The sequence below is a fragment of the Anser anser genome, assembly GCF_964211835.1.
Source record: "Anser anser genome assembly, chromosome: 2".
Lineage (NCBI taxonomy): Eukaryota > Metazoa > Chordata > Aves > Anseriformes > Anatidae > Anser > Anser anser.
Window position 1 is genome coordinate 94,310,355 of NC_139721.1, and position 14,951 is coordinate 94,325,305.

Sequence of the window (14,951 nt, forward strand, 5' to 3'; positions counted from 1 at the left end):
AGATTACTGCAGATGTGATCAGTACTACACCACCTTTGGGTGCTTTTATCAGATATGTGAATGCAAGGAATCTCATTGCAATCATATTGACTACTCATTTCCAGTCTTCTGCTTAAAAACTTATTTCATGGCTGGAGTAGTGCAGTCAACTTTCCTGTTGAGCTCTTTGTAGGCATTGCCCTTAAACATTTCAGTGGTCATTTTGACTGAAAGGCTCTTGATTTCTAACTGTAAATCAAGTCAAATGGAAATATTTGCATAAGGCCTGGGACTTGATGAGGCTGGTCTCAGGCCATGTTAAGAGAGAAATTCTAGATAAAAACAGGAAACTGTTATGAGCTTCTGGAGTAAAATGTGTGAGTGTAGATCACTGGAAGCATCCTGGTAGCAGGGAAGCATTGTAGTTCCTGTTGAGTTGCACTGTCCTTCAGACCAGGTGTCCAGACCTGTTGCTAGAACAGAGGCAAGCAGCAGTAGCATAGGAAGGAGAGTAGTGATCTCTCAGTTTCTTTCCAGGGATGGCTCTCAGACCGAGCAGAGCAGCCTTCCATGATGCCTGTTCTGCACAATCAAAAGGTATGAAACCATGCTCAGGAGAAAAAGCTAGTAAGTGTAATTCAGCTGTATGTTTAGGGAATGACTGCACTGACCTATGTGTTGTATGAGAACAAACCTACCAAGATTTTTTTTAACCTTTTCATTGTTATTTATATTTGATGTCATGAAGCTGATTTTTTTTTCTGTCATCTGCACTTTTGTGGCAGCTTTACGTCCTCTCTTCAGTTGCTCTGAGTGGCCTTCTGAGGAACCCTGATGTAAAAATGTGGGTTTAGGAATGAGTCAGCTTTCTTCACTCAAATATCTATCCATTTTCTTTCATGGTTCAATAGGTCTGTATGTACCATCTTTCATCACTTGGAAACTCTTGTTCAGCTAAAATGACACCTTTGGTCAAATGACATTTTGAAAATCCCTGCTTTATTTTTGTCTGTATTCATACTATTATCTCATCCTTTCTCACTGGCAGATTTCAAAGCCCTCTTTCAAAAGAGGACTGGCATTATCCACAGCAGGTCGGTGCCTGCTGGCAGGGAGGAGGGTTTGTTGCAAGTGATGGAGAGGAGACAACTACCAGTTTTGGTGAGCCTCAGTCCCAGGCTATGGATTCCTGTGCCCACCACTTAATGGTGAGGTCCCCCTTGTACCTGATTCAGGAAACCTGTCCAGAGCAAAGCTTTCAACTTTGTTGTTCTCACACAGCCGTGAAGTAGCTGTGAGTATTACTGGGAGGACTGGAAGAAGTTCGGTGGGCAGAGAAATGCGAGAGCAATGTTCACCAGGAGGAATCTCTGCCTGCACTGGGCACTCTGTGCACCAAGCACATGTGTACGGGGTGTGGGGCACAAAGCCCGGCAGTGACTAGCTTTTGAGTTTTGTGCGGAAAAAGGGCTTTACGCTAGCACAATTTAAAGTGATGCTGTGCATCTGCTGGGTGCGGCCTGCTAATTCCACACATGAATGGACACAGCATCCTCCCCCACCACAGGGTATGCGCCCAGAGCCAGACCAGCCTGCGAGCTGCTGGCCATCTGGTTGCCATTCCTCAGTGCCAGTCTTAGCTCCAGACCCTTCTTATCTTGTGCTTTCCAAGAGCCTACTATGGGTTGCTTTTTGCTTCCTGACCATTATTTTTGTTGGGCCAGCACAGGCAGCCTTTCACCTAGTCTGGAAAGCCAGGTCTCTCACCAGTTCCAGGTTTATCTGTAAGACCTCTTTGATCTTATTGACCAGAAGGGTCACAGAGTAGGACCAAGAAAAAAACAAACAAACAAAAACAACATCAACAACAACAAAAAAACATGATACGCTCTCTTGCTTCCAATTTAGTCTAGGCACTTGGTTGATGAATAGCTCAGCAAATCATGGTGCCCGTGCCAGCAGTGTCACGTCTGTGAGGTCGATATGCCGTGCTGGCTTGGAAGTGATGTGTTGTGGGGTTCAGTGACATCTGTGAGACTTTCCAGCACCTGATACTTGCACTTTGTCTTGCTCTTCCTTCCCAAAAAAGGTAATAGAGGGGTTAACCCACCCCTTGAGGCAGTTTTCATATGTGGTTTACTCAGTGACTTGTAAAGTGTTGAATAATAAGAATTAAAATTCTTTTTTGTGGCAAGGAATATACTTTTTTTAGTATTGTAATGCCTTCCACAGCATTATCTGCATTAATGCAAGTCCTTGCTTGGAGCTGTCAGCATCAGTGAGCTGCTGATGGTAACGTATTCCCAAAATGAATTATGAAAGGTATGTGCGTGCATGAGTATTTAAGAGTGCTGTTTTTTATTTTCAGTCTGTCTGTTGTATCATGAGAGAGTTCCCATGAAGGTGAACTTGCATTTATGTTTCTAATTTAGGGTGATCAGGACAGAGGCACTATAATATTTTTACATTTCTACAGCTCTTTGCTCATGTATTTTAATGTTTTGTCTGCTATTTGTAGCCATATCTGAATGCTGGGTGGGCGCCTTGTTATTGATGGCCTAACCAAGACAAAAGTCTTTCAGCTGAGTAGTTGTCGTGTAACAAAGAAGATGCATCAGAAATATTTTCCAGTATAGGTTTTTCAACTTTTACTTTTTCTACTACCACAATACTGATTTTTCCTTTTGAAAAAAAAAAAAAAATTTTTGTGCCAAAATCTAAATGCTGTGTGAGTTTCCTTCCTGTTACCAATCTGATTAATATCATGTACATCTGTGAGCGGCTATTGGCATATCACACTCTTTGCCTTCTGCTCTGTTACCAAATGCTACAGTTCTTTGTGTGGTTAAATTACGTGTGGATAAATTATGGCAGACCTTTCCTACACTGCCTCTCTTTATTTTGTTTTGCCAGATACATACACAGCGAATGAAAATTGTGTCTTGGAGGTAGGTATTTCTGGAATGAAGAACATTCACTTAAAAAGATACTTATAATCAAGATACTTCAAATTTACTCACACATGCTGAAAAACAAATTTAAAAAACACTTTTATTCCAAAAAAGTCTGAACATTTTTAATGTTAATTAAAAAAAATAGAGAATTGCCATCCTGAAGTATGGTGATAAAGTAATTCAAAATACCTATATATATACCTAAATGTAGGTATATATAGAGCTCGGATACCTGAGAGAAAATGTAGCTATATTTATAGCACAGTATAATGCATTGGCTTCCTTTCTTTGTGCACAGAAAGAGTGCATTTTGTGTCCTTTTTTTTTTAAATGACAGAAGGTGTATCCTCTCCCTGAGATGAAATGTATAACAGTGGCCACTAAGAGTCTGAGAAAACAAGTCCTACACAGATCAGCTGTAGAATAAAAAATATGGTAATAACCATCCTTAGCCTTCAAAGATATTTTCCAAGTGCACTTCCTGATGATGAGGAATTCTTTCCTTCACCCCTCCATGCAGGCCAACCTCTGTCTTGATGCTGGTGAAAAACAAGAAGCAGAGCGCAGTACTTGCAGTGAGCCGAGGCTGCTGTGAAATCTGAGCAGTGATTTATAATTGCAGCAGGTAAAACTTGCATGTCCATCTCCTAGGTTTCACATCTAGGACAGCTTCTGTCGTAATATTCAGAAAAATCTAAGAGGCAGAAATCAAAGCTAAAGTAAGTTTATTTTCAGGCGCTAGCTTATTAGATGCTTGTGCATTTGCTTAGCTTTTCAAAGTTCCTGATTTTGTCAGTTTGCTTTCTGGTGAGTTCAACAGTTGGTCTGAAATGCATTACAGCGCATCTTGATCCCCAGTAGATTGTGTGTGGAATGAACTGGTAGACTCGGTGTGGTAACTGATGTGAAGTCCACACCACTTGCAAATATCTCCAGGTAACCACCAGTTCTTAAAGAGCATCTTCAGGTACTTCTTAAATTTTTCCCCCATGAGGAAATAGATGACTGGGTTGAGGCAACAGTGAAAAAGGCCGAAAATTTCCGTTATCTGGAATGCATAGTCTAGATTCCTGCTTGCTTGACAGTCTCTAATGACTCCAATAAGTTCCAGCAATTGTAAGAAAATTACAATATTGTAAGGAGTCCAGAAGAAGAAAAATACGATCATGACAGCAAAGATCATCCTCACAGCCTTATTCTTTTTCTCATTTCTACAGTGGACTAATGTTTTGATGATCATGGAGTAGCAAAATGCCATAACTATAAAAGGGATTAGAAGCCCTAAAACATTGATTTCCAAAGTGGAAAAGAGTTTCCATGTCGTAAAATTTCCTGGATATCTGTGCTTGCAGGTAGTATAATTTTGCTCATGGAAAGATTCTCTAAATACAAGTTCTGGAACTGAGGCTGAAAGAGCCACCAGCCATACAATAACACTGGTAATCAGGCCATGGAAAGTAGTTCTTGCTTTCATGGAAAACACTGCACGAACAATTGCCAGGTATCTGTCTATGCTCATAAGCATAATAAAAAATATCCCACTGTAAAACCCAACCAGATAGATCCATGAAATGATTTTACACCAGGGAGTTCCAAAAACCCATTGGTCTATCGCAAAATAAGACCAGAACGGCAGGGAAAAAACAAAGAGCAAATCTGAGACGGCGAGATTTAGCAGGTACACATCAGTCATGCTCTTCAGTCTCTTGTATTTGAAGAGGACCACTATGACCAGAATGTTTCCCATTAGCCCAACCAGGAATACTAGGGTATATAGAACAGGTAGGAAGGAGGCTGCAAACCTCTTGACAGTTTCCTTACTGCATGGTTTTGGGGCATCGTTATAATTATCGTAATAGTCATATAAGGTTGAGGTGTCAACTTCAAAGGACTCTGTACTTGAAGAACTCATGTTTTTTTCCCAAATTCCTGAGAATGAAAGAATATAAAAATGTCAGTGACCTTGTCTTCATGATGACCATGTGGTTACTCCACAAGCCTGAATCACGTTGAAAAGACTGCAACACACAAAGACTGACTTGCAGTTCCAATGCACTTCTCATTACAGATCATCAAACAATATTCAAGTACTATGGGATGCTTATATGCACACTTGTAAAGTACTGTCCTTGGCATGCATGTGCTCAGTCCTTCCAACATGGTGCAAATCAGATGTGTCAGACTGAACACTATCCAAACTGCAGAGAGGAAAGCAAATAGGGATGAAAGATAACAGACTATGTACCTCAAATCAGAGAGGGATAATCCTGTGTAACGTAAAGTAAAAAGTGAAGCCACTGTTCATAGCAGTTCAGGTTTTTGCCCATCTTTTCACTCAGGCAAACATCACTGAAAGAAGACAGTGAAAGGTGACATCAATTTTCAGTAAGTGCTGTCTTCAGTGGTGAAGTGAATAACATGAATTTGTCATCTTATGTATGTTCTTTTCTAATAGATACAGAGTTTTAAGTGATGTTACTTCGAGGTTGACCAGATCACATAATGGATGCAATGCAAATACACCATTGATGTATTACTATGTTTTTCACATCACAGCAGGTGTCATTTCTTAGCCTAACTTACTAGAATTTTTGCAAGCTTGTGTTATGTCTTTCCCCTTTGTCTTTATTTTTATGAATGGGAAGCAGAGGAAAAGTGAGTATCAATGCTCTATTTATCTTCAGACTGTATAGTGCTACTACAGTGCAGCAAGCATTGACTATCATTAACCTGACCCCTACTGCATGTAATCTCAGTCACAACTTTCCTGTCTACAGTTCTGTTCTGTTATACACAGAGAGGAATTTAATCTGAATTACGAGTCACAGGGACAGAACTGTTCAACACCAATGTCCTAGAGATGACAGCTCTGCAACACTAGCACCTAGTCACACCTGAATCTAATCTACATTCTGCATGGCTATTCTACTTGAGCATTTAAAACTGAAAACAAATACTCATATAATGCACACACACTCAATCCTGATTATGCAGAATTTCTGAAAATTGCTGTAAAAATTACCTGAGTGGCAACAAAAGGTAAATGAAAAAGCATTACAGTCACACACGTGATGAGCATATAACATAGACAACTCTTTCTAAAACTAAATTTTGTAAATGTTACCTTTTCTCTCCTTTTCTTCTCAAATGATGCAAGGAAGAGTCTTGGTTCTAGTGGAGTGAATCACTTGCTTTTGGCCAGGTAACTCTGTCAGTGAGGTGCTGCCTACACTGCGATACCCAGCAGCTGCAAAAAGCAGATGTCACAAGGTAGCTGTGTCTGTCAACGGAAACTGTGTACTTCCTTACAGATTGTATCACAAGTGTTTCTCTCCTCAGTGCTCACCAGAGATGGTCCTTTAAATGCAGAAAAGAAATTTAAAGTGTCTTATGGTGTGGAAGGAAATACAAAGTTTCCAGTGAGAGCCGGATCGCTGAGTTAAAGCCCCTTCATCTTACCCAAAATCGTTAAAAGCAGATGTCAATAAGTAGCTCTCATTCAACAGAAACTGCTCTTTTTCATGGGTTGTAAAACGCATCTCAAACTCAGAAAAAAATAATGAAAGGATCATCTGTAGTGAGCAGAGAAGAGGGAGGCACTTGATGGGTGTGTGGGAGGTGTGTTTCTAGTCCCTCTATGTGGGATAACTGATTTTGCCAGTTATACCATGTAACTGTGGTAATAAAGAGCTGTATAGATTTAGTGTAGGGAAGTCTCCTTTTGTTTATTCTTTGATTTTCCTAACCCCTGCTTATCTTGCTAAGAAAAGAAATGAGGGCATGCAAATTCACACTGCCTTTTTGCTTGATGTCTCCCATAGCAGGTTTTATATATGGCAAAACTACTGCTGACCTGATGCAAATGGTGATAATGGTCAAACTCTCACAAACTATCAAATAAGATGTAGGATGTCGCGGGTGTGTGTGGTGTAAGGGCTGGGGGTTTCTCATGGTTTTTATCACAGCATGAAGCCTATCAGTTTCTACAAATTTCTCCTGAGAAGACAGTGAGCCCTGTCTCTCTGGGGATCTGGGGAAGGGGGATGATCACAGGGGACGTGCTGGTCAAATGGGATGGTTTTGAGTCCCTCTGGCAGAACAGCTATGCTTGCAGCTGGCAAATGCTGCTCTCCCCTATGTCCTAAAAGAGGCTGGCCAAGCAGAAGTAAAAACCATTTCTCAACAGGGGAGGCTGCTTGCTTGTTAGCAGGAGAAACTGAAGAGTCACTTTGAGAAGTACAAACAAGAAAACTACAGGAGATGAGTAGGAGGGAGGGAAAATAATAGATCCTAAACAGGAGATATATCTTCTAGATCAATCTCCTGTGTCATTCTGGACACAGATATAGCTTTATGCTCAGTTTTGCTATTTGCTGTTATCCTATATGCCTCTGACATTGTTACTCTGCCCACTAGCTTGTATTTGGCTGAATTGTTTCCTCCAGAAAAGCTTGATGTGAAGACAATGCGAACTGTGGGATCTACTGGTTTCTTGTTCGCCAGAATAAAATACTCATATGGGAAGTAGCTTCTCAGTCGTCTTTCATAAAATGCATCTGTGGAGAGTTTTAAATAGGTCACTGTGAGATCAACAGTGCAGGTTATTACTCTGCAGATCATGTATGTCTTCTCTTCAGTTTGCTGACAGTCTTCTAAAGATGTGGACATCAGCTGAGCAGGCAACACTGTGGTACCAGTTTCATCAGCTCTGTTAACAGAAACTTGAAGCTGTTCCTCTTGCTGCTCTTTTGTCCCTGCAGGGCCTCATTAATCTCTTTGACATATTGTTACACAAGGGGCATAATTTCAGCCCTTTGTCTGCAGTAACAGTGACATGAAACCTTCTTTTAAGCATATGCTTTTCAGGAAAAAACACCTCATTTCTCTGTAGGTATCGCCCTTCCTTAGTTTTAGCTGCAACGCTTTTGCCTCAATAACCACCACTCATCTGTATGCCTGTCTTGTCCCAGTCATTATTTTCTACTCCAACAATCTGGTCATCTCCTTTGAATTTCATCGGTGCTGATTTTCCTTGTGCCCAGATGAAGCAGTGAATAGAACCGAATGGGATGACTTCCCATCACTAGCAACCTTCTGAGGTCTGTCCACTTGTCCTTAGCGTACATGCCACATTTCAGATATGCTTCTGATCTTTCAATTGTAATGTAAGCAAGGACCAAATCTGCAGTCTTATCAATGCAAATTTAGCATAATTCATATAGCACCAGACAGAAGAAAGGACCTATCTGGCATACTACTTTTACCCCGGCCCTCCCTTGGCTGAAAGACTTTCAAGTAGCAAATGCTTCGAACCAGCTGAATGCATCTTTCTGTACCTGTCGTGGATGGAAAGCTGGGACACCACCACCAGAGACATTGGGCAGCAAAGGCTCCTTGTCAGAGCATACTTCTGTTGCTCTGGTGGGGTGGGGAGGAATGGCTGGATCACAGTGTCTTGAAAGCAGCAGTAATGTTACAGAAGCATACCATATCAGTGCACTTCATGTTCCCTCAGCAAATGGGAAGAGCTGTCTTTGTAAGGAGACTTTTAGCAAGTATGACTTCAGAAAAAGGAATGAATAGCCACAAAGAGAAGAGAGATTGTGTCTACTTAGGATTTGTGAACTCTAGGTAATGAAGCTAAAAAAACATCTGCCAGTTCATGAAAATGAAAAGGATGAAAATGAACCCTGAAACACCTGATGGTCTGTTGATGAAAAAAGTTCCTTTGAGAACTTACTAGTAAAACTGCAGAAAAGATGAAGAAAAGGGAAGAAATCTCTGATCAAATGAAATGGTGCAGAAAATGAATGAAATGTGTTTTGAGTGAAGGATCTTCTGTGTCTTGGAGAGAGAAGAGCATAAAGAATCTTAAATATAACTAATCCATAGATGGGGAGCTCTGAGGTTCCCTGCTAACGTGGCAGGGTGTCTTTTTTTCAGAGAAGAGCCTGGCAGAAACTAACAAAAAGGGATGGCAGGAGACCACGAGGTTAAGAGGAAAGGGGGAAGGGATCTTAGTGAGATGCAGAGGATGTTGCTGTAAACTAACAGGTTGGCAGGAAAGGGGGAGAATAAATAAGAGGTCTTACCTCTTTACTAGGTGGTAGCAGGTACGTGGCGCTGGCGAAAAAAATCACAAGAGCGCAGGGATGTGGACCAAATCTGATTAGCCTGACTGAGAGGTGTCTAGTCCTTTGTAAGGGCACAAATCAGAACCAAAAGAGGGGAACTTAATAAAAACTAAAAGCAGAACAACCCAAACAGTGAAAACCCTGCTTCTTGCCAAAAGATGATTTCAGCCACTCCCTGCTTTTATGGAAAATCTTATTTTTAACTTGCCATCTTGCAGGTTGCACACTAGTCTCGCCAAAGGAAGGACTGGAGATAGATCTGTGAGTCTAATCCGTGGGCTAGATGCTGTTACTGTGAGGCACTCACCACTGATACACCAAAGCACCACCTATTCCCTGTGTTATCTGCATTGGCCATGGATAGATGATTCAGAAGTGTGTATTAGAGAAGAGGTTGTCCAGAAGAGTTTGTCTCAGGAAAGAGGCAGGTGACAGTGACTAAAGATAAACTAAAGATAGATCAGTCTTTGATCCAGGCTGCCAAAGTGCACAAGCAGGTACCTTTCTCAGCGAACAGTCCTCTCCATCAGGTGGCCAACCTCTTCTTGCCTGGTCAGGCCTTGGGCCATGCCCTTGCAATTCAGGTGAACTTGAATCACAGTTTGCATATCTATAGTGCCAATCCATTCTTGTTAGCAAAAAGCTTGTGTCACCTATTCATTGTGCAGTTATCTGCCTACTAATTTTCAGATTATTCCAAATTTACTGTGCCTGACTAAAACTGAAACAATCTGATAAGAGAACTAGATGCAGAAAATGAAATAATTTCTTAGTTCTAGAGACATCCATCATCTATACTCTTTTCCCAGATGGTTCGTTCATAATTTACCTCAAATGTTTTGAACATATGAATTCCCTTTGGCTAAGACAGCTGCTTGTGCTGAAGAAGTTTTAGGAAACAGAAGATTTAGGTCTTAGATGGTCTTGCCTATTTTATTTGCTTAATGGTGGTAAGTTGCATTTCCCTACATTATTTTTTTTCCCTGTGGTTTGGTCCTATTTATTCTGCTGTTTGTATCCACTGTTTGGATACAACCAAATTTGTTTTCAACAAATTTGCTTTCAACCTAATTTGCTTTCTTTCTCTGTTCTGTGATAGCAAAGCTGCTATATTCAGAACTGCTCACAAAAAAGAACTGAAACTTTAAACCTTAAGCATTACAGAAACAATCATTGTGTATGCTGAATTTTACTTAAAATAAAAATCACTAATGCAAAACAAGAGTTGTGTTTTTAAAATCGAAATGATACCATAAGGATCTTTCTTTGTCTTGTTCAGTGATCAAGGAAATGTTCCCAAGCTATTTCTACAGGAAGTTGACATATTTGCACTATTTCCAAGTCTGAGGAATAGTTGATACCTGAGATATATGTTTTCTTTTGTTTCTCAGACAACGCCATAATGTTTCAGTTAAAGGCTGCTCCCCACCAAAAAATAAATATGTAGTTAAAGACAAGGCAGCAATGAATAGCAGAGGTTTCCTCAGGCCGGTTTGTTTAATGTTCATTGTAATGAGTTTAGATATGAAGGAATTATGGCATTTTGGCAAAAAGCCTTAGTTTTCTGTTTGCTTTGTAGTAGTGCCTCCAAGACCCAAATACTGTAGTTGTTGGTAGTCTTCAAAAGCTTGTTAACAGACTGCTCTAAACATCTACACAACAGATACCTTCATACTCTTTCCTGGCATGTCCTTGGGCAGTATTTGTAACATAAATGAAGCTAGTTGCAAAATACAAAGTACTTTCATAGGATCAGGACTAAGAAGCAATACTTGCTGTTAACAGTTGCTACAATAATCTTCTTTCTATGTTTGTAAGACCCAGGCACTCTGCATTGCCAGGTGAAAGCTGTTTCGCTGCTAGTTCTCTTCAAGACAAGCTGTATAGACAACCTATGTAATATTCAGTTCACTTTTTAATAACAGGCAAAACCTCTCAGGGTGCAGAAATAAAACTGATAGGAACAAAAAGTAGGGCTGAACAACTCTTATCGGTTTTCACTGGAACTTATCACTCATCTTTGTGATTAACAAGATATTCCGATGCTTTTTGTGAACTTGATGAAACACTTGTAGTTAATTTAACATCCACAGGCTCTTATTTGCTCAATAAGAACACACAAATAAAACAAAAATAAATGGAGAAATTGACATTTCTTCCACCAGCAGGGCATAGTGACTACTTCTTCCTTACTTTTCATAAATATATTTTTCCTGCTCTGTACTTGTTCATCACTGACTCTAGTTGCTAGACTGCGGTGTCCTACTTGATCATGAATGGCTTTTAAGTCGATGGAGTTTGATAATGCCACCCTGTGGTGGAAATTAAAAGAATGCATTGATGCTAGAGATGGGCAGAAGAAATAATGGAGCAAGCTCAAGGCAGAGGGTCCTTCCTACAGGGGGAGCAAGAGTGATTACAGGGATAGTGAGAATTTATGGTGACTCTGGAGATACTTCACTCCTTTAGCCTCGTGTAAAAAAGGTGTATGCCACTGCCTCCAGTTGCCTTTTTTTGGGAATCTGTCTAGATCTGTAAAATCTAGCCTGTGCGTTGATTGTTGTCTTTATTGTAGCTTGTAATTTGTCCTTCTCTTGCATTGTGGCCTCCTGATATGTGAGCTACCACAAGGCTCTGGAAAGCAGCGACTGTCAGTGGGACCAATAAGGAACCAAAACACAGACCAAGTAATGATGATCCTTAATGATTCAAATGAGGGTTCCCTTCAGAAAAATCAGATGACCGCAGTCTATTTCCTAACAAAGGATCCCAAGGGGAAGAAGGACTAGAATAAAGCAAAGACTTGCTGGAAAGGGACTCTGGAGCTGCTGGTTGACATGTCCCTGTCAAATTTTAGTCAGTTCTGATACTTCCGTGGTGTATAACGTACTAACCCAGCTTTGAGCCTCCTCAAATGCCTTACCACTAGGGCAAAGAAAATGTGTTGGTGAAGGTACTTCATCCATGAGGATGAAGTCCCTAATGAAGTCGTCTAGTGAGATGTCCCTAAATTCCTGCATGTGCTTACCCTAGTCCCCATCCAAGAGTGTTTTAGGCCATCAGCAACACCACTTGAGGCCCTTCCAGTGGGAAATGTTCCCAGTTTCCTAGTGGTCTTCACTCAGGCTATGTTTATGTTGCTCAGAAATTGCCCTGGGCAAAAGGGATGGCAAAGGGATGTGGACAAAGGTGTAGCAATCTGCTCCAGGTGCCATTTACTTCTGGTTTGTTCCTACCTGATTGGAGCCCTGAAAAATAGCTGAAGCTGCATCTCAGGGCTTCAAGCAATTCTTTCATGCAAGGAACTGTTCTTGTAAAGTCACTAGCATAGAGAACTGCACATAGAAATAGCAGCACAACCCTGACTCTTGGGGAAAATCTCATCAGCAGAGCTGTGGCGCCATCTACTGTTCTTCTTCATCAGCTTTGTCCTTGTCCTCCCTGCCAATCATGACCATCTCAAACTGTTTCTTTGTGTTAAGGTGCTGCTGGTTTTAATTTTAATGTAGCATTTATGGGCTAAATGCAAACTTTTTGTAGGGGAACTGCAGCTTCTCTCCGTTGCCTGCATATCCCAGCATGTAGATCTATGGGCCAAATGGTTGGTGACTGAACTATTGAGATGAGTGGTGAGGTAACACCAGTTTCCTGCTGCAGAGGCTTTTCTAGAGAAGTCGTGTCTCTGAATAAAGGCTGCAGTTAACTGAAAGTCCAATGGAGGGACTTAAAGAGACACCAGCGGGCTTTCAGTCAGGCTCAAATGGTGCAAAGAATACCTCCAGGAGCGCAATGTATAAGATGAGCAGAAATCTAGGGAACTAATGTGGTTCATGGAGGCTGGAATGTTTTAAGGGGCAATTGCAACAGAGCTCTTCCTGTGAATGCAAACCAAACAAAAATGAAGATTCTGGTTTATAATGAATTTTCAAATATTTACCACTTCTGCTCTGAGGAGAAATTACAACAGTTCTGTGTTGCAGAGACCAATGTCTGGAAACCCCCTTGATGCTATTAACTTCACACAAATGCTCAAAAATTGAGCAAATAGGCCTTGCACATAAATAGCAAATTCTATATAACAACTTGCAAATACATGGCATAAAAAATTATGATATTATGCTGACAATCCTTGAAAGCCTTGCATTGCACAGTGTCTTAAAGAAGACAGAAAAAGTGCAGGTTGTCAGCAGGAGCTCTGGACTGGTGAGTGAGGGATTTTTGCACATGCAGTTTGCACAGTGTGGATTGCAGAGAGCCCAGGCTTGTCAAAGCAGTTTGACCCACAGTAGCAAGTCTGCACTACTGGGGATGACACATCTTCAAGGTGTGTATGCTGCAATGTGCCATGCTGGTGATGTGCAGGATTTTTGTAGAAAGACTGGGGCTTTCCTAGAGAGCTGGCCAAAAGCTCAGGCTTGGGCTTTTCATTCTGGTGGTGGTGCATGGGTCATATTTAAAAACCACCTTTTACTCTTCCCACTCAGTAGCTCACCATTACCTGAAAAATAAAGCAAAGACTGAAAAAAAATGAGATCGCAGTACTCAGTCTAGCAATAAACCCTCTTCAGGCTGATTTCATACAGACAACTTCTTGTTTAGTCTCGAGTACCTTCCTCTTTCTGTCTGCACTTCTTAGCATTTCTTAAAAACACTACAAGGAATCGCTTGGGGGTGGGGGCAGGTGGACTTTCCTTGCCTAGACAGACTGAACTTTGAAAAGAACTTTAATTTCAAGTGATGCTTAAGCTACACTTAATCTTATCCAAGAGGTCCGGAGTCTGGAAATCCACTTACAGCTGAAATTTTAGAAGTTGAGTGTGTATGATATTTTTACACCTAATATATGGCATGTTATGAAAAGGCACTATTATGCCGTAGATTGTGGTAAATATACAGTAGCAAAAAAAAATTGAATAATATTTGTTGAATTGATGTATGTGGAAAATTACTCAGTTAATGAATGGAAAGGCTTTCCTCCCGGCTCTCTTAAAAAACATGGTGTTGTTGAGGTCCAGAAAGACAGGGCCTACTCCTCCCACCAATACTCAGGAAAAACTTTTTTGTGTTATTCAGTAAGCAAGAGCGTTTCATCACATTTGGTATGTTTGTCAGTTCCATCGATGTATAAACATAGTTCCCATTGGTATGGACTCATTTTGTAAGACTGGTCCTTGATTTTTGCTTGTATGGTGATCTCAGCTTTCCAGGCAGCAACAGTCCTTTTTTCACACACTTAACTCCAGCCCACAGGTCCTAAAAAAATCCCACTTGTCCTTGTGGCAGATAATGGCAGGAGCTTTCCAGGGAGGCCCAGGTAAAGGACTCTCCATTGTCTTGTCTGATTTATGTTTTCCACCCCCAAAGTATTGTCACTGCAAGAGTAAGAAAAGGATATGTGGGGGCTGTTGAGTGCACATAGTAAATATGTCCTCTGCAACACATTAAATCCGGGTACACATGAAGGTCTCCATGGGAAAATAAACTGTGGTGAGGGAGGCCACAACGGCTGAGGAAGGTTGTGGCAGACAGCATGGATTAGTGGTTATTTTGTCCCCAAAGCTGTTTTTGTGATAATATAGACACAGTTGGTGTTTACAAGGTAGGGCAAGCAGAGCATGGATGTGAAGCATGCACTTACCAAGTACTGCAAACGATGGCCAAACACAATGACACCCCAGCCCATACCTCCAATTCCAGTTGTCCCAGCATGTGCTCGTGTCCATTTGCTAACCTGGCAGGCCCTCGCTCAGCAGAGCACTTGAGGAAGTGCTGAGTGAGGGGTTCTACCAAATTCTGCCCACATATATCAGGAGAGGTGCCTGCTGGCACAGATTAGCTCTGGGTCAGAGCAGTCGTTGCTCTGGTAATTGCATGCTATGAACAC

At 41.1% G+C, this 14,951-nt stretch overlaps 3 protein-coding genes across 9 annotated transcripts in view; 2 read left to right on the top strand and 1 right to left on the bottom strand.

Annotated features, from left to right (window-relative positions):
• The window catches only part of GLB1 (galactosidase beta 1), a 96,017-nt gene that overhangs the window by 62,693 nt on the left and 18,373 nt on the right, over window positions 1–14,951 (top strand). The window contains exons 16-17 of one of the 6 annotated variants that reach the window (XM_083826528.1): window positions 2,893–2,927; window positions 3,454–3,592. The exons of 3 other annotated variants lie outside the window; for them this stretch is intronic. In XM_083826528.1, coding sequence (XP_083682654.1) covers window positions 2,893–2,927; window positions 3,454–3,535 — 117 coding nt within the window. In that variant the 3' untranslated portion in view covers window positions 3,536–3,592. Of the gene's footprint in view, window positions 1–2,892; window positions 2,928–3,270; window positions 3,416–3,453; window positions 3,593–14,951 lie in introns of those variants that run through there. 2 more of the 6 variants (XM_083826523.1, XM_083826531.1) reach the window with 2 other exon arrangements.
• Window positions 1–14,951, top strand: part of LOC310895335 (C-C chemokine receptor type 8-like) — a gene marked incomplete at its 3' end in the record, with an annotated part of 61,219 nt that overhangs the window by 22,064 nt on the left and 24,204 nt on the right. Inside the window, exon 1 of one of the 2 annotated variants that reach the window (XM_083826558.1) lies at window positions 3,518–3,558. The exons of the other annotated variant lie outside the window; for it this stretch is intronic. Of the gene's footprint in view, window positions 1–3,517; window positions 3,559–14,951 lie in introns of those variants that run through there. 2 annotated transcript variants of the gene reach the window in all.
• On the bottom strand, window positions 3,768–14,073 carry CCR4 (C-C motif chemokine receptor 4). Its single transcript, XM_083826553.1, has 2 exons — window positions 6,058–14,073; window positions 3,768–4,862 (listed from the first exon to the last, which is right to left on the bottom strand). Exon 2 carries the CDS (start codon window positions 4,843–4,845, stop codon window positions 3,769–3,771), a length of 1,077 nt encoding a protein of 358 aa, XP_083682679.1. The 5' UTR covers window positions 4,846–4,862; window positions 6,058–14,073; the 3' UTR covers window position 3,768.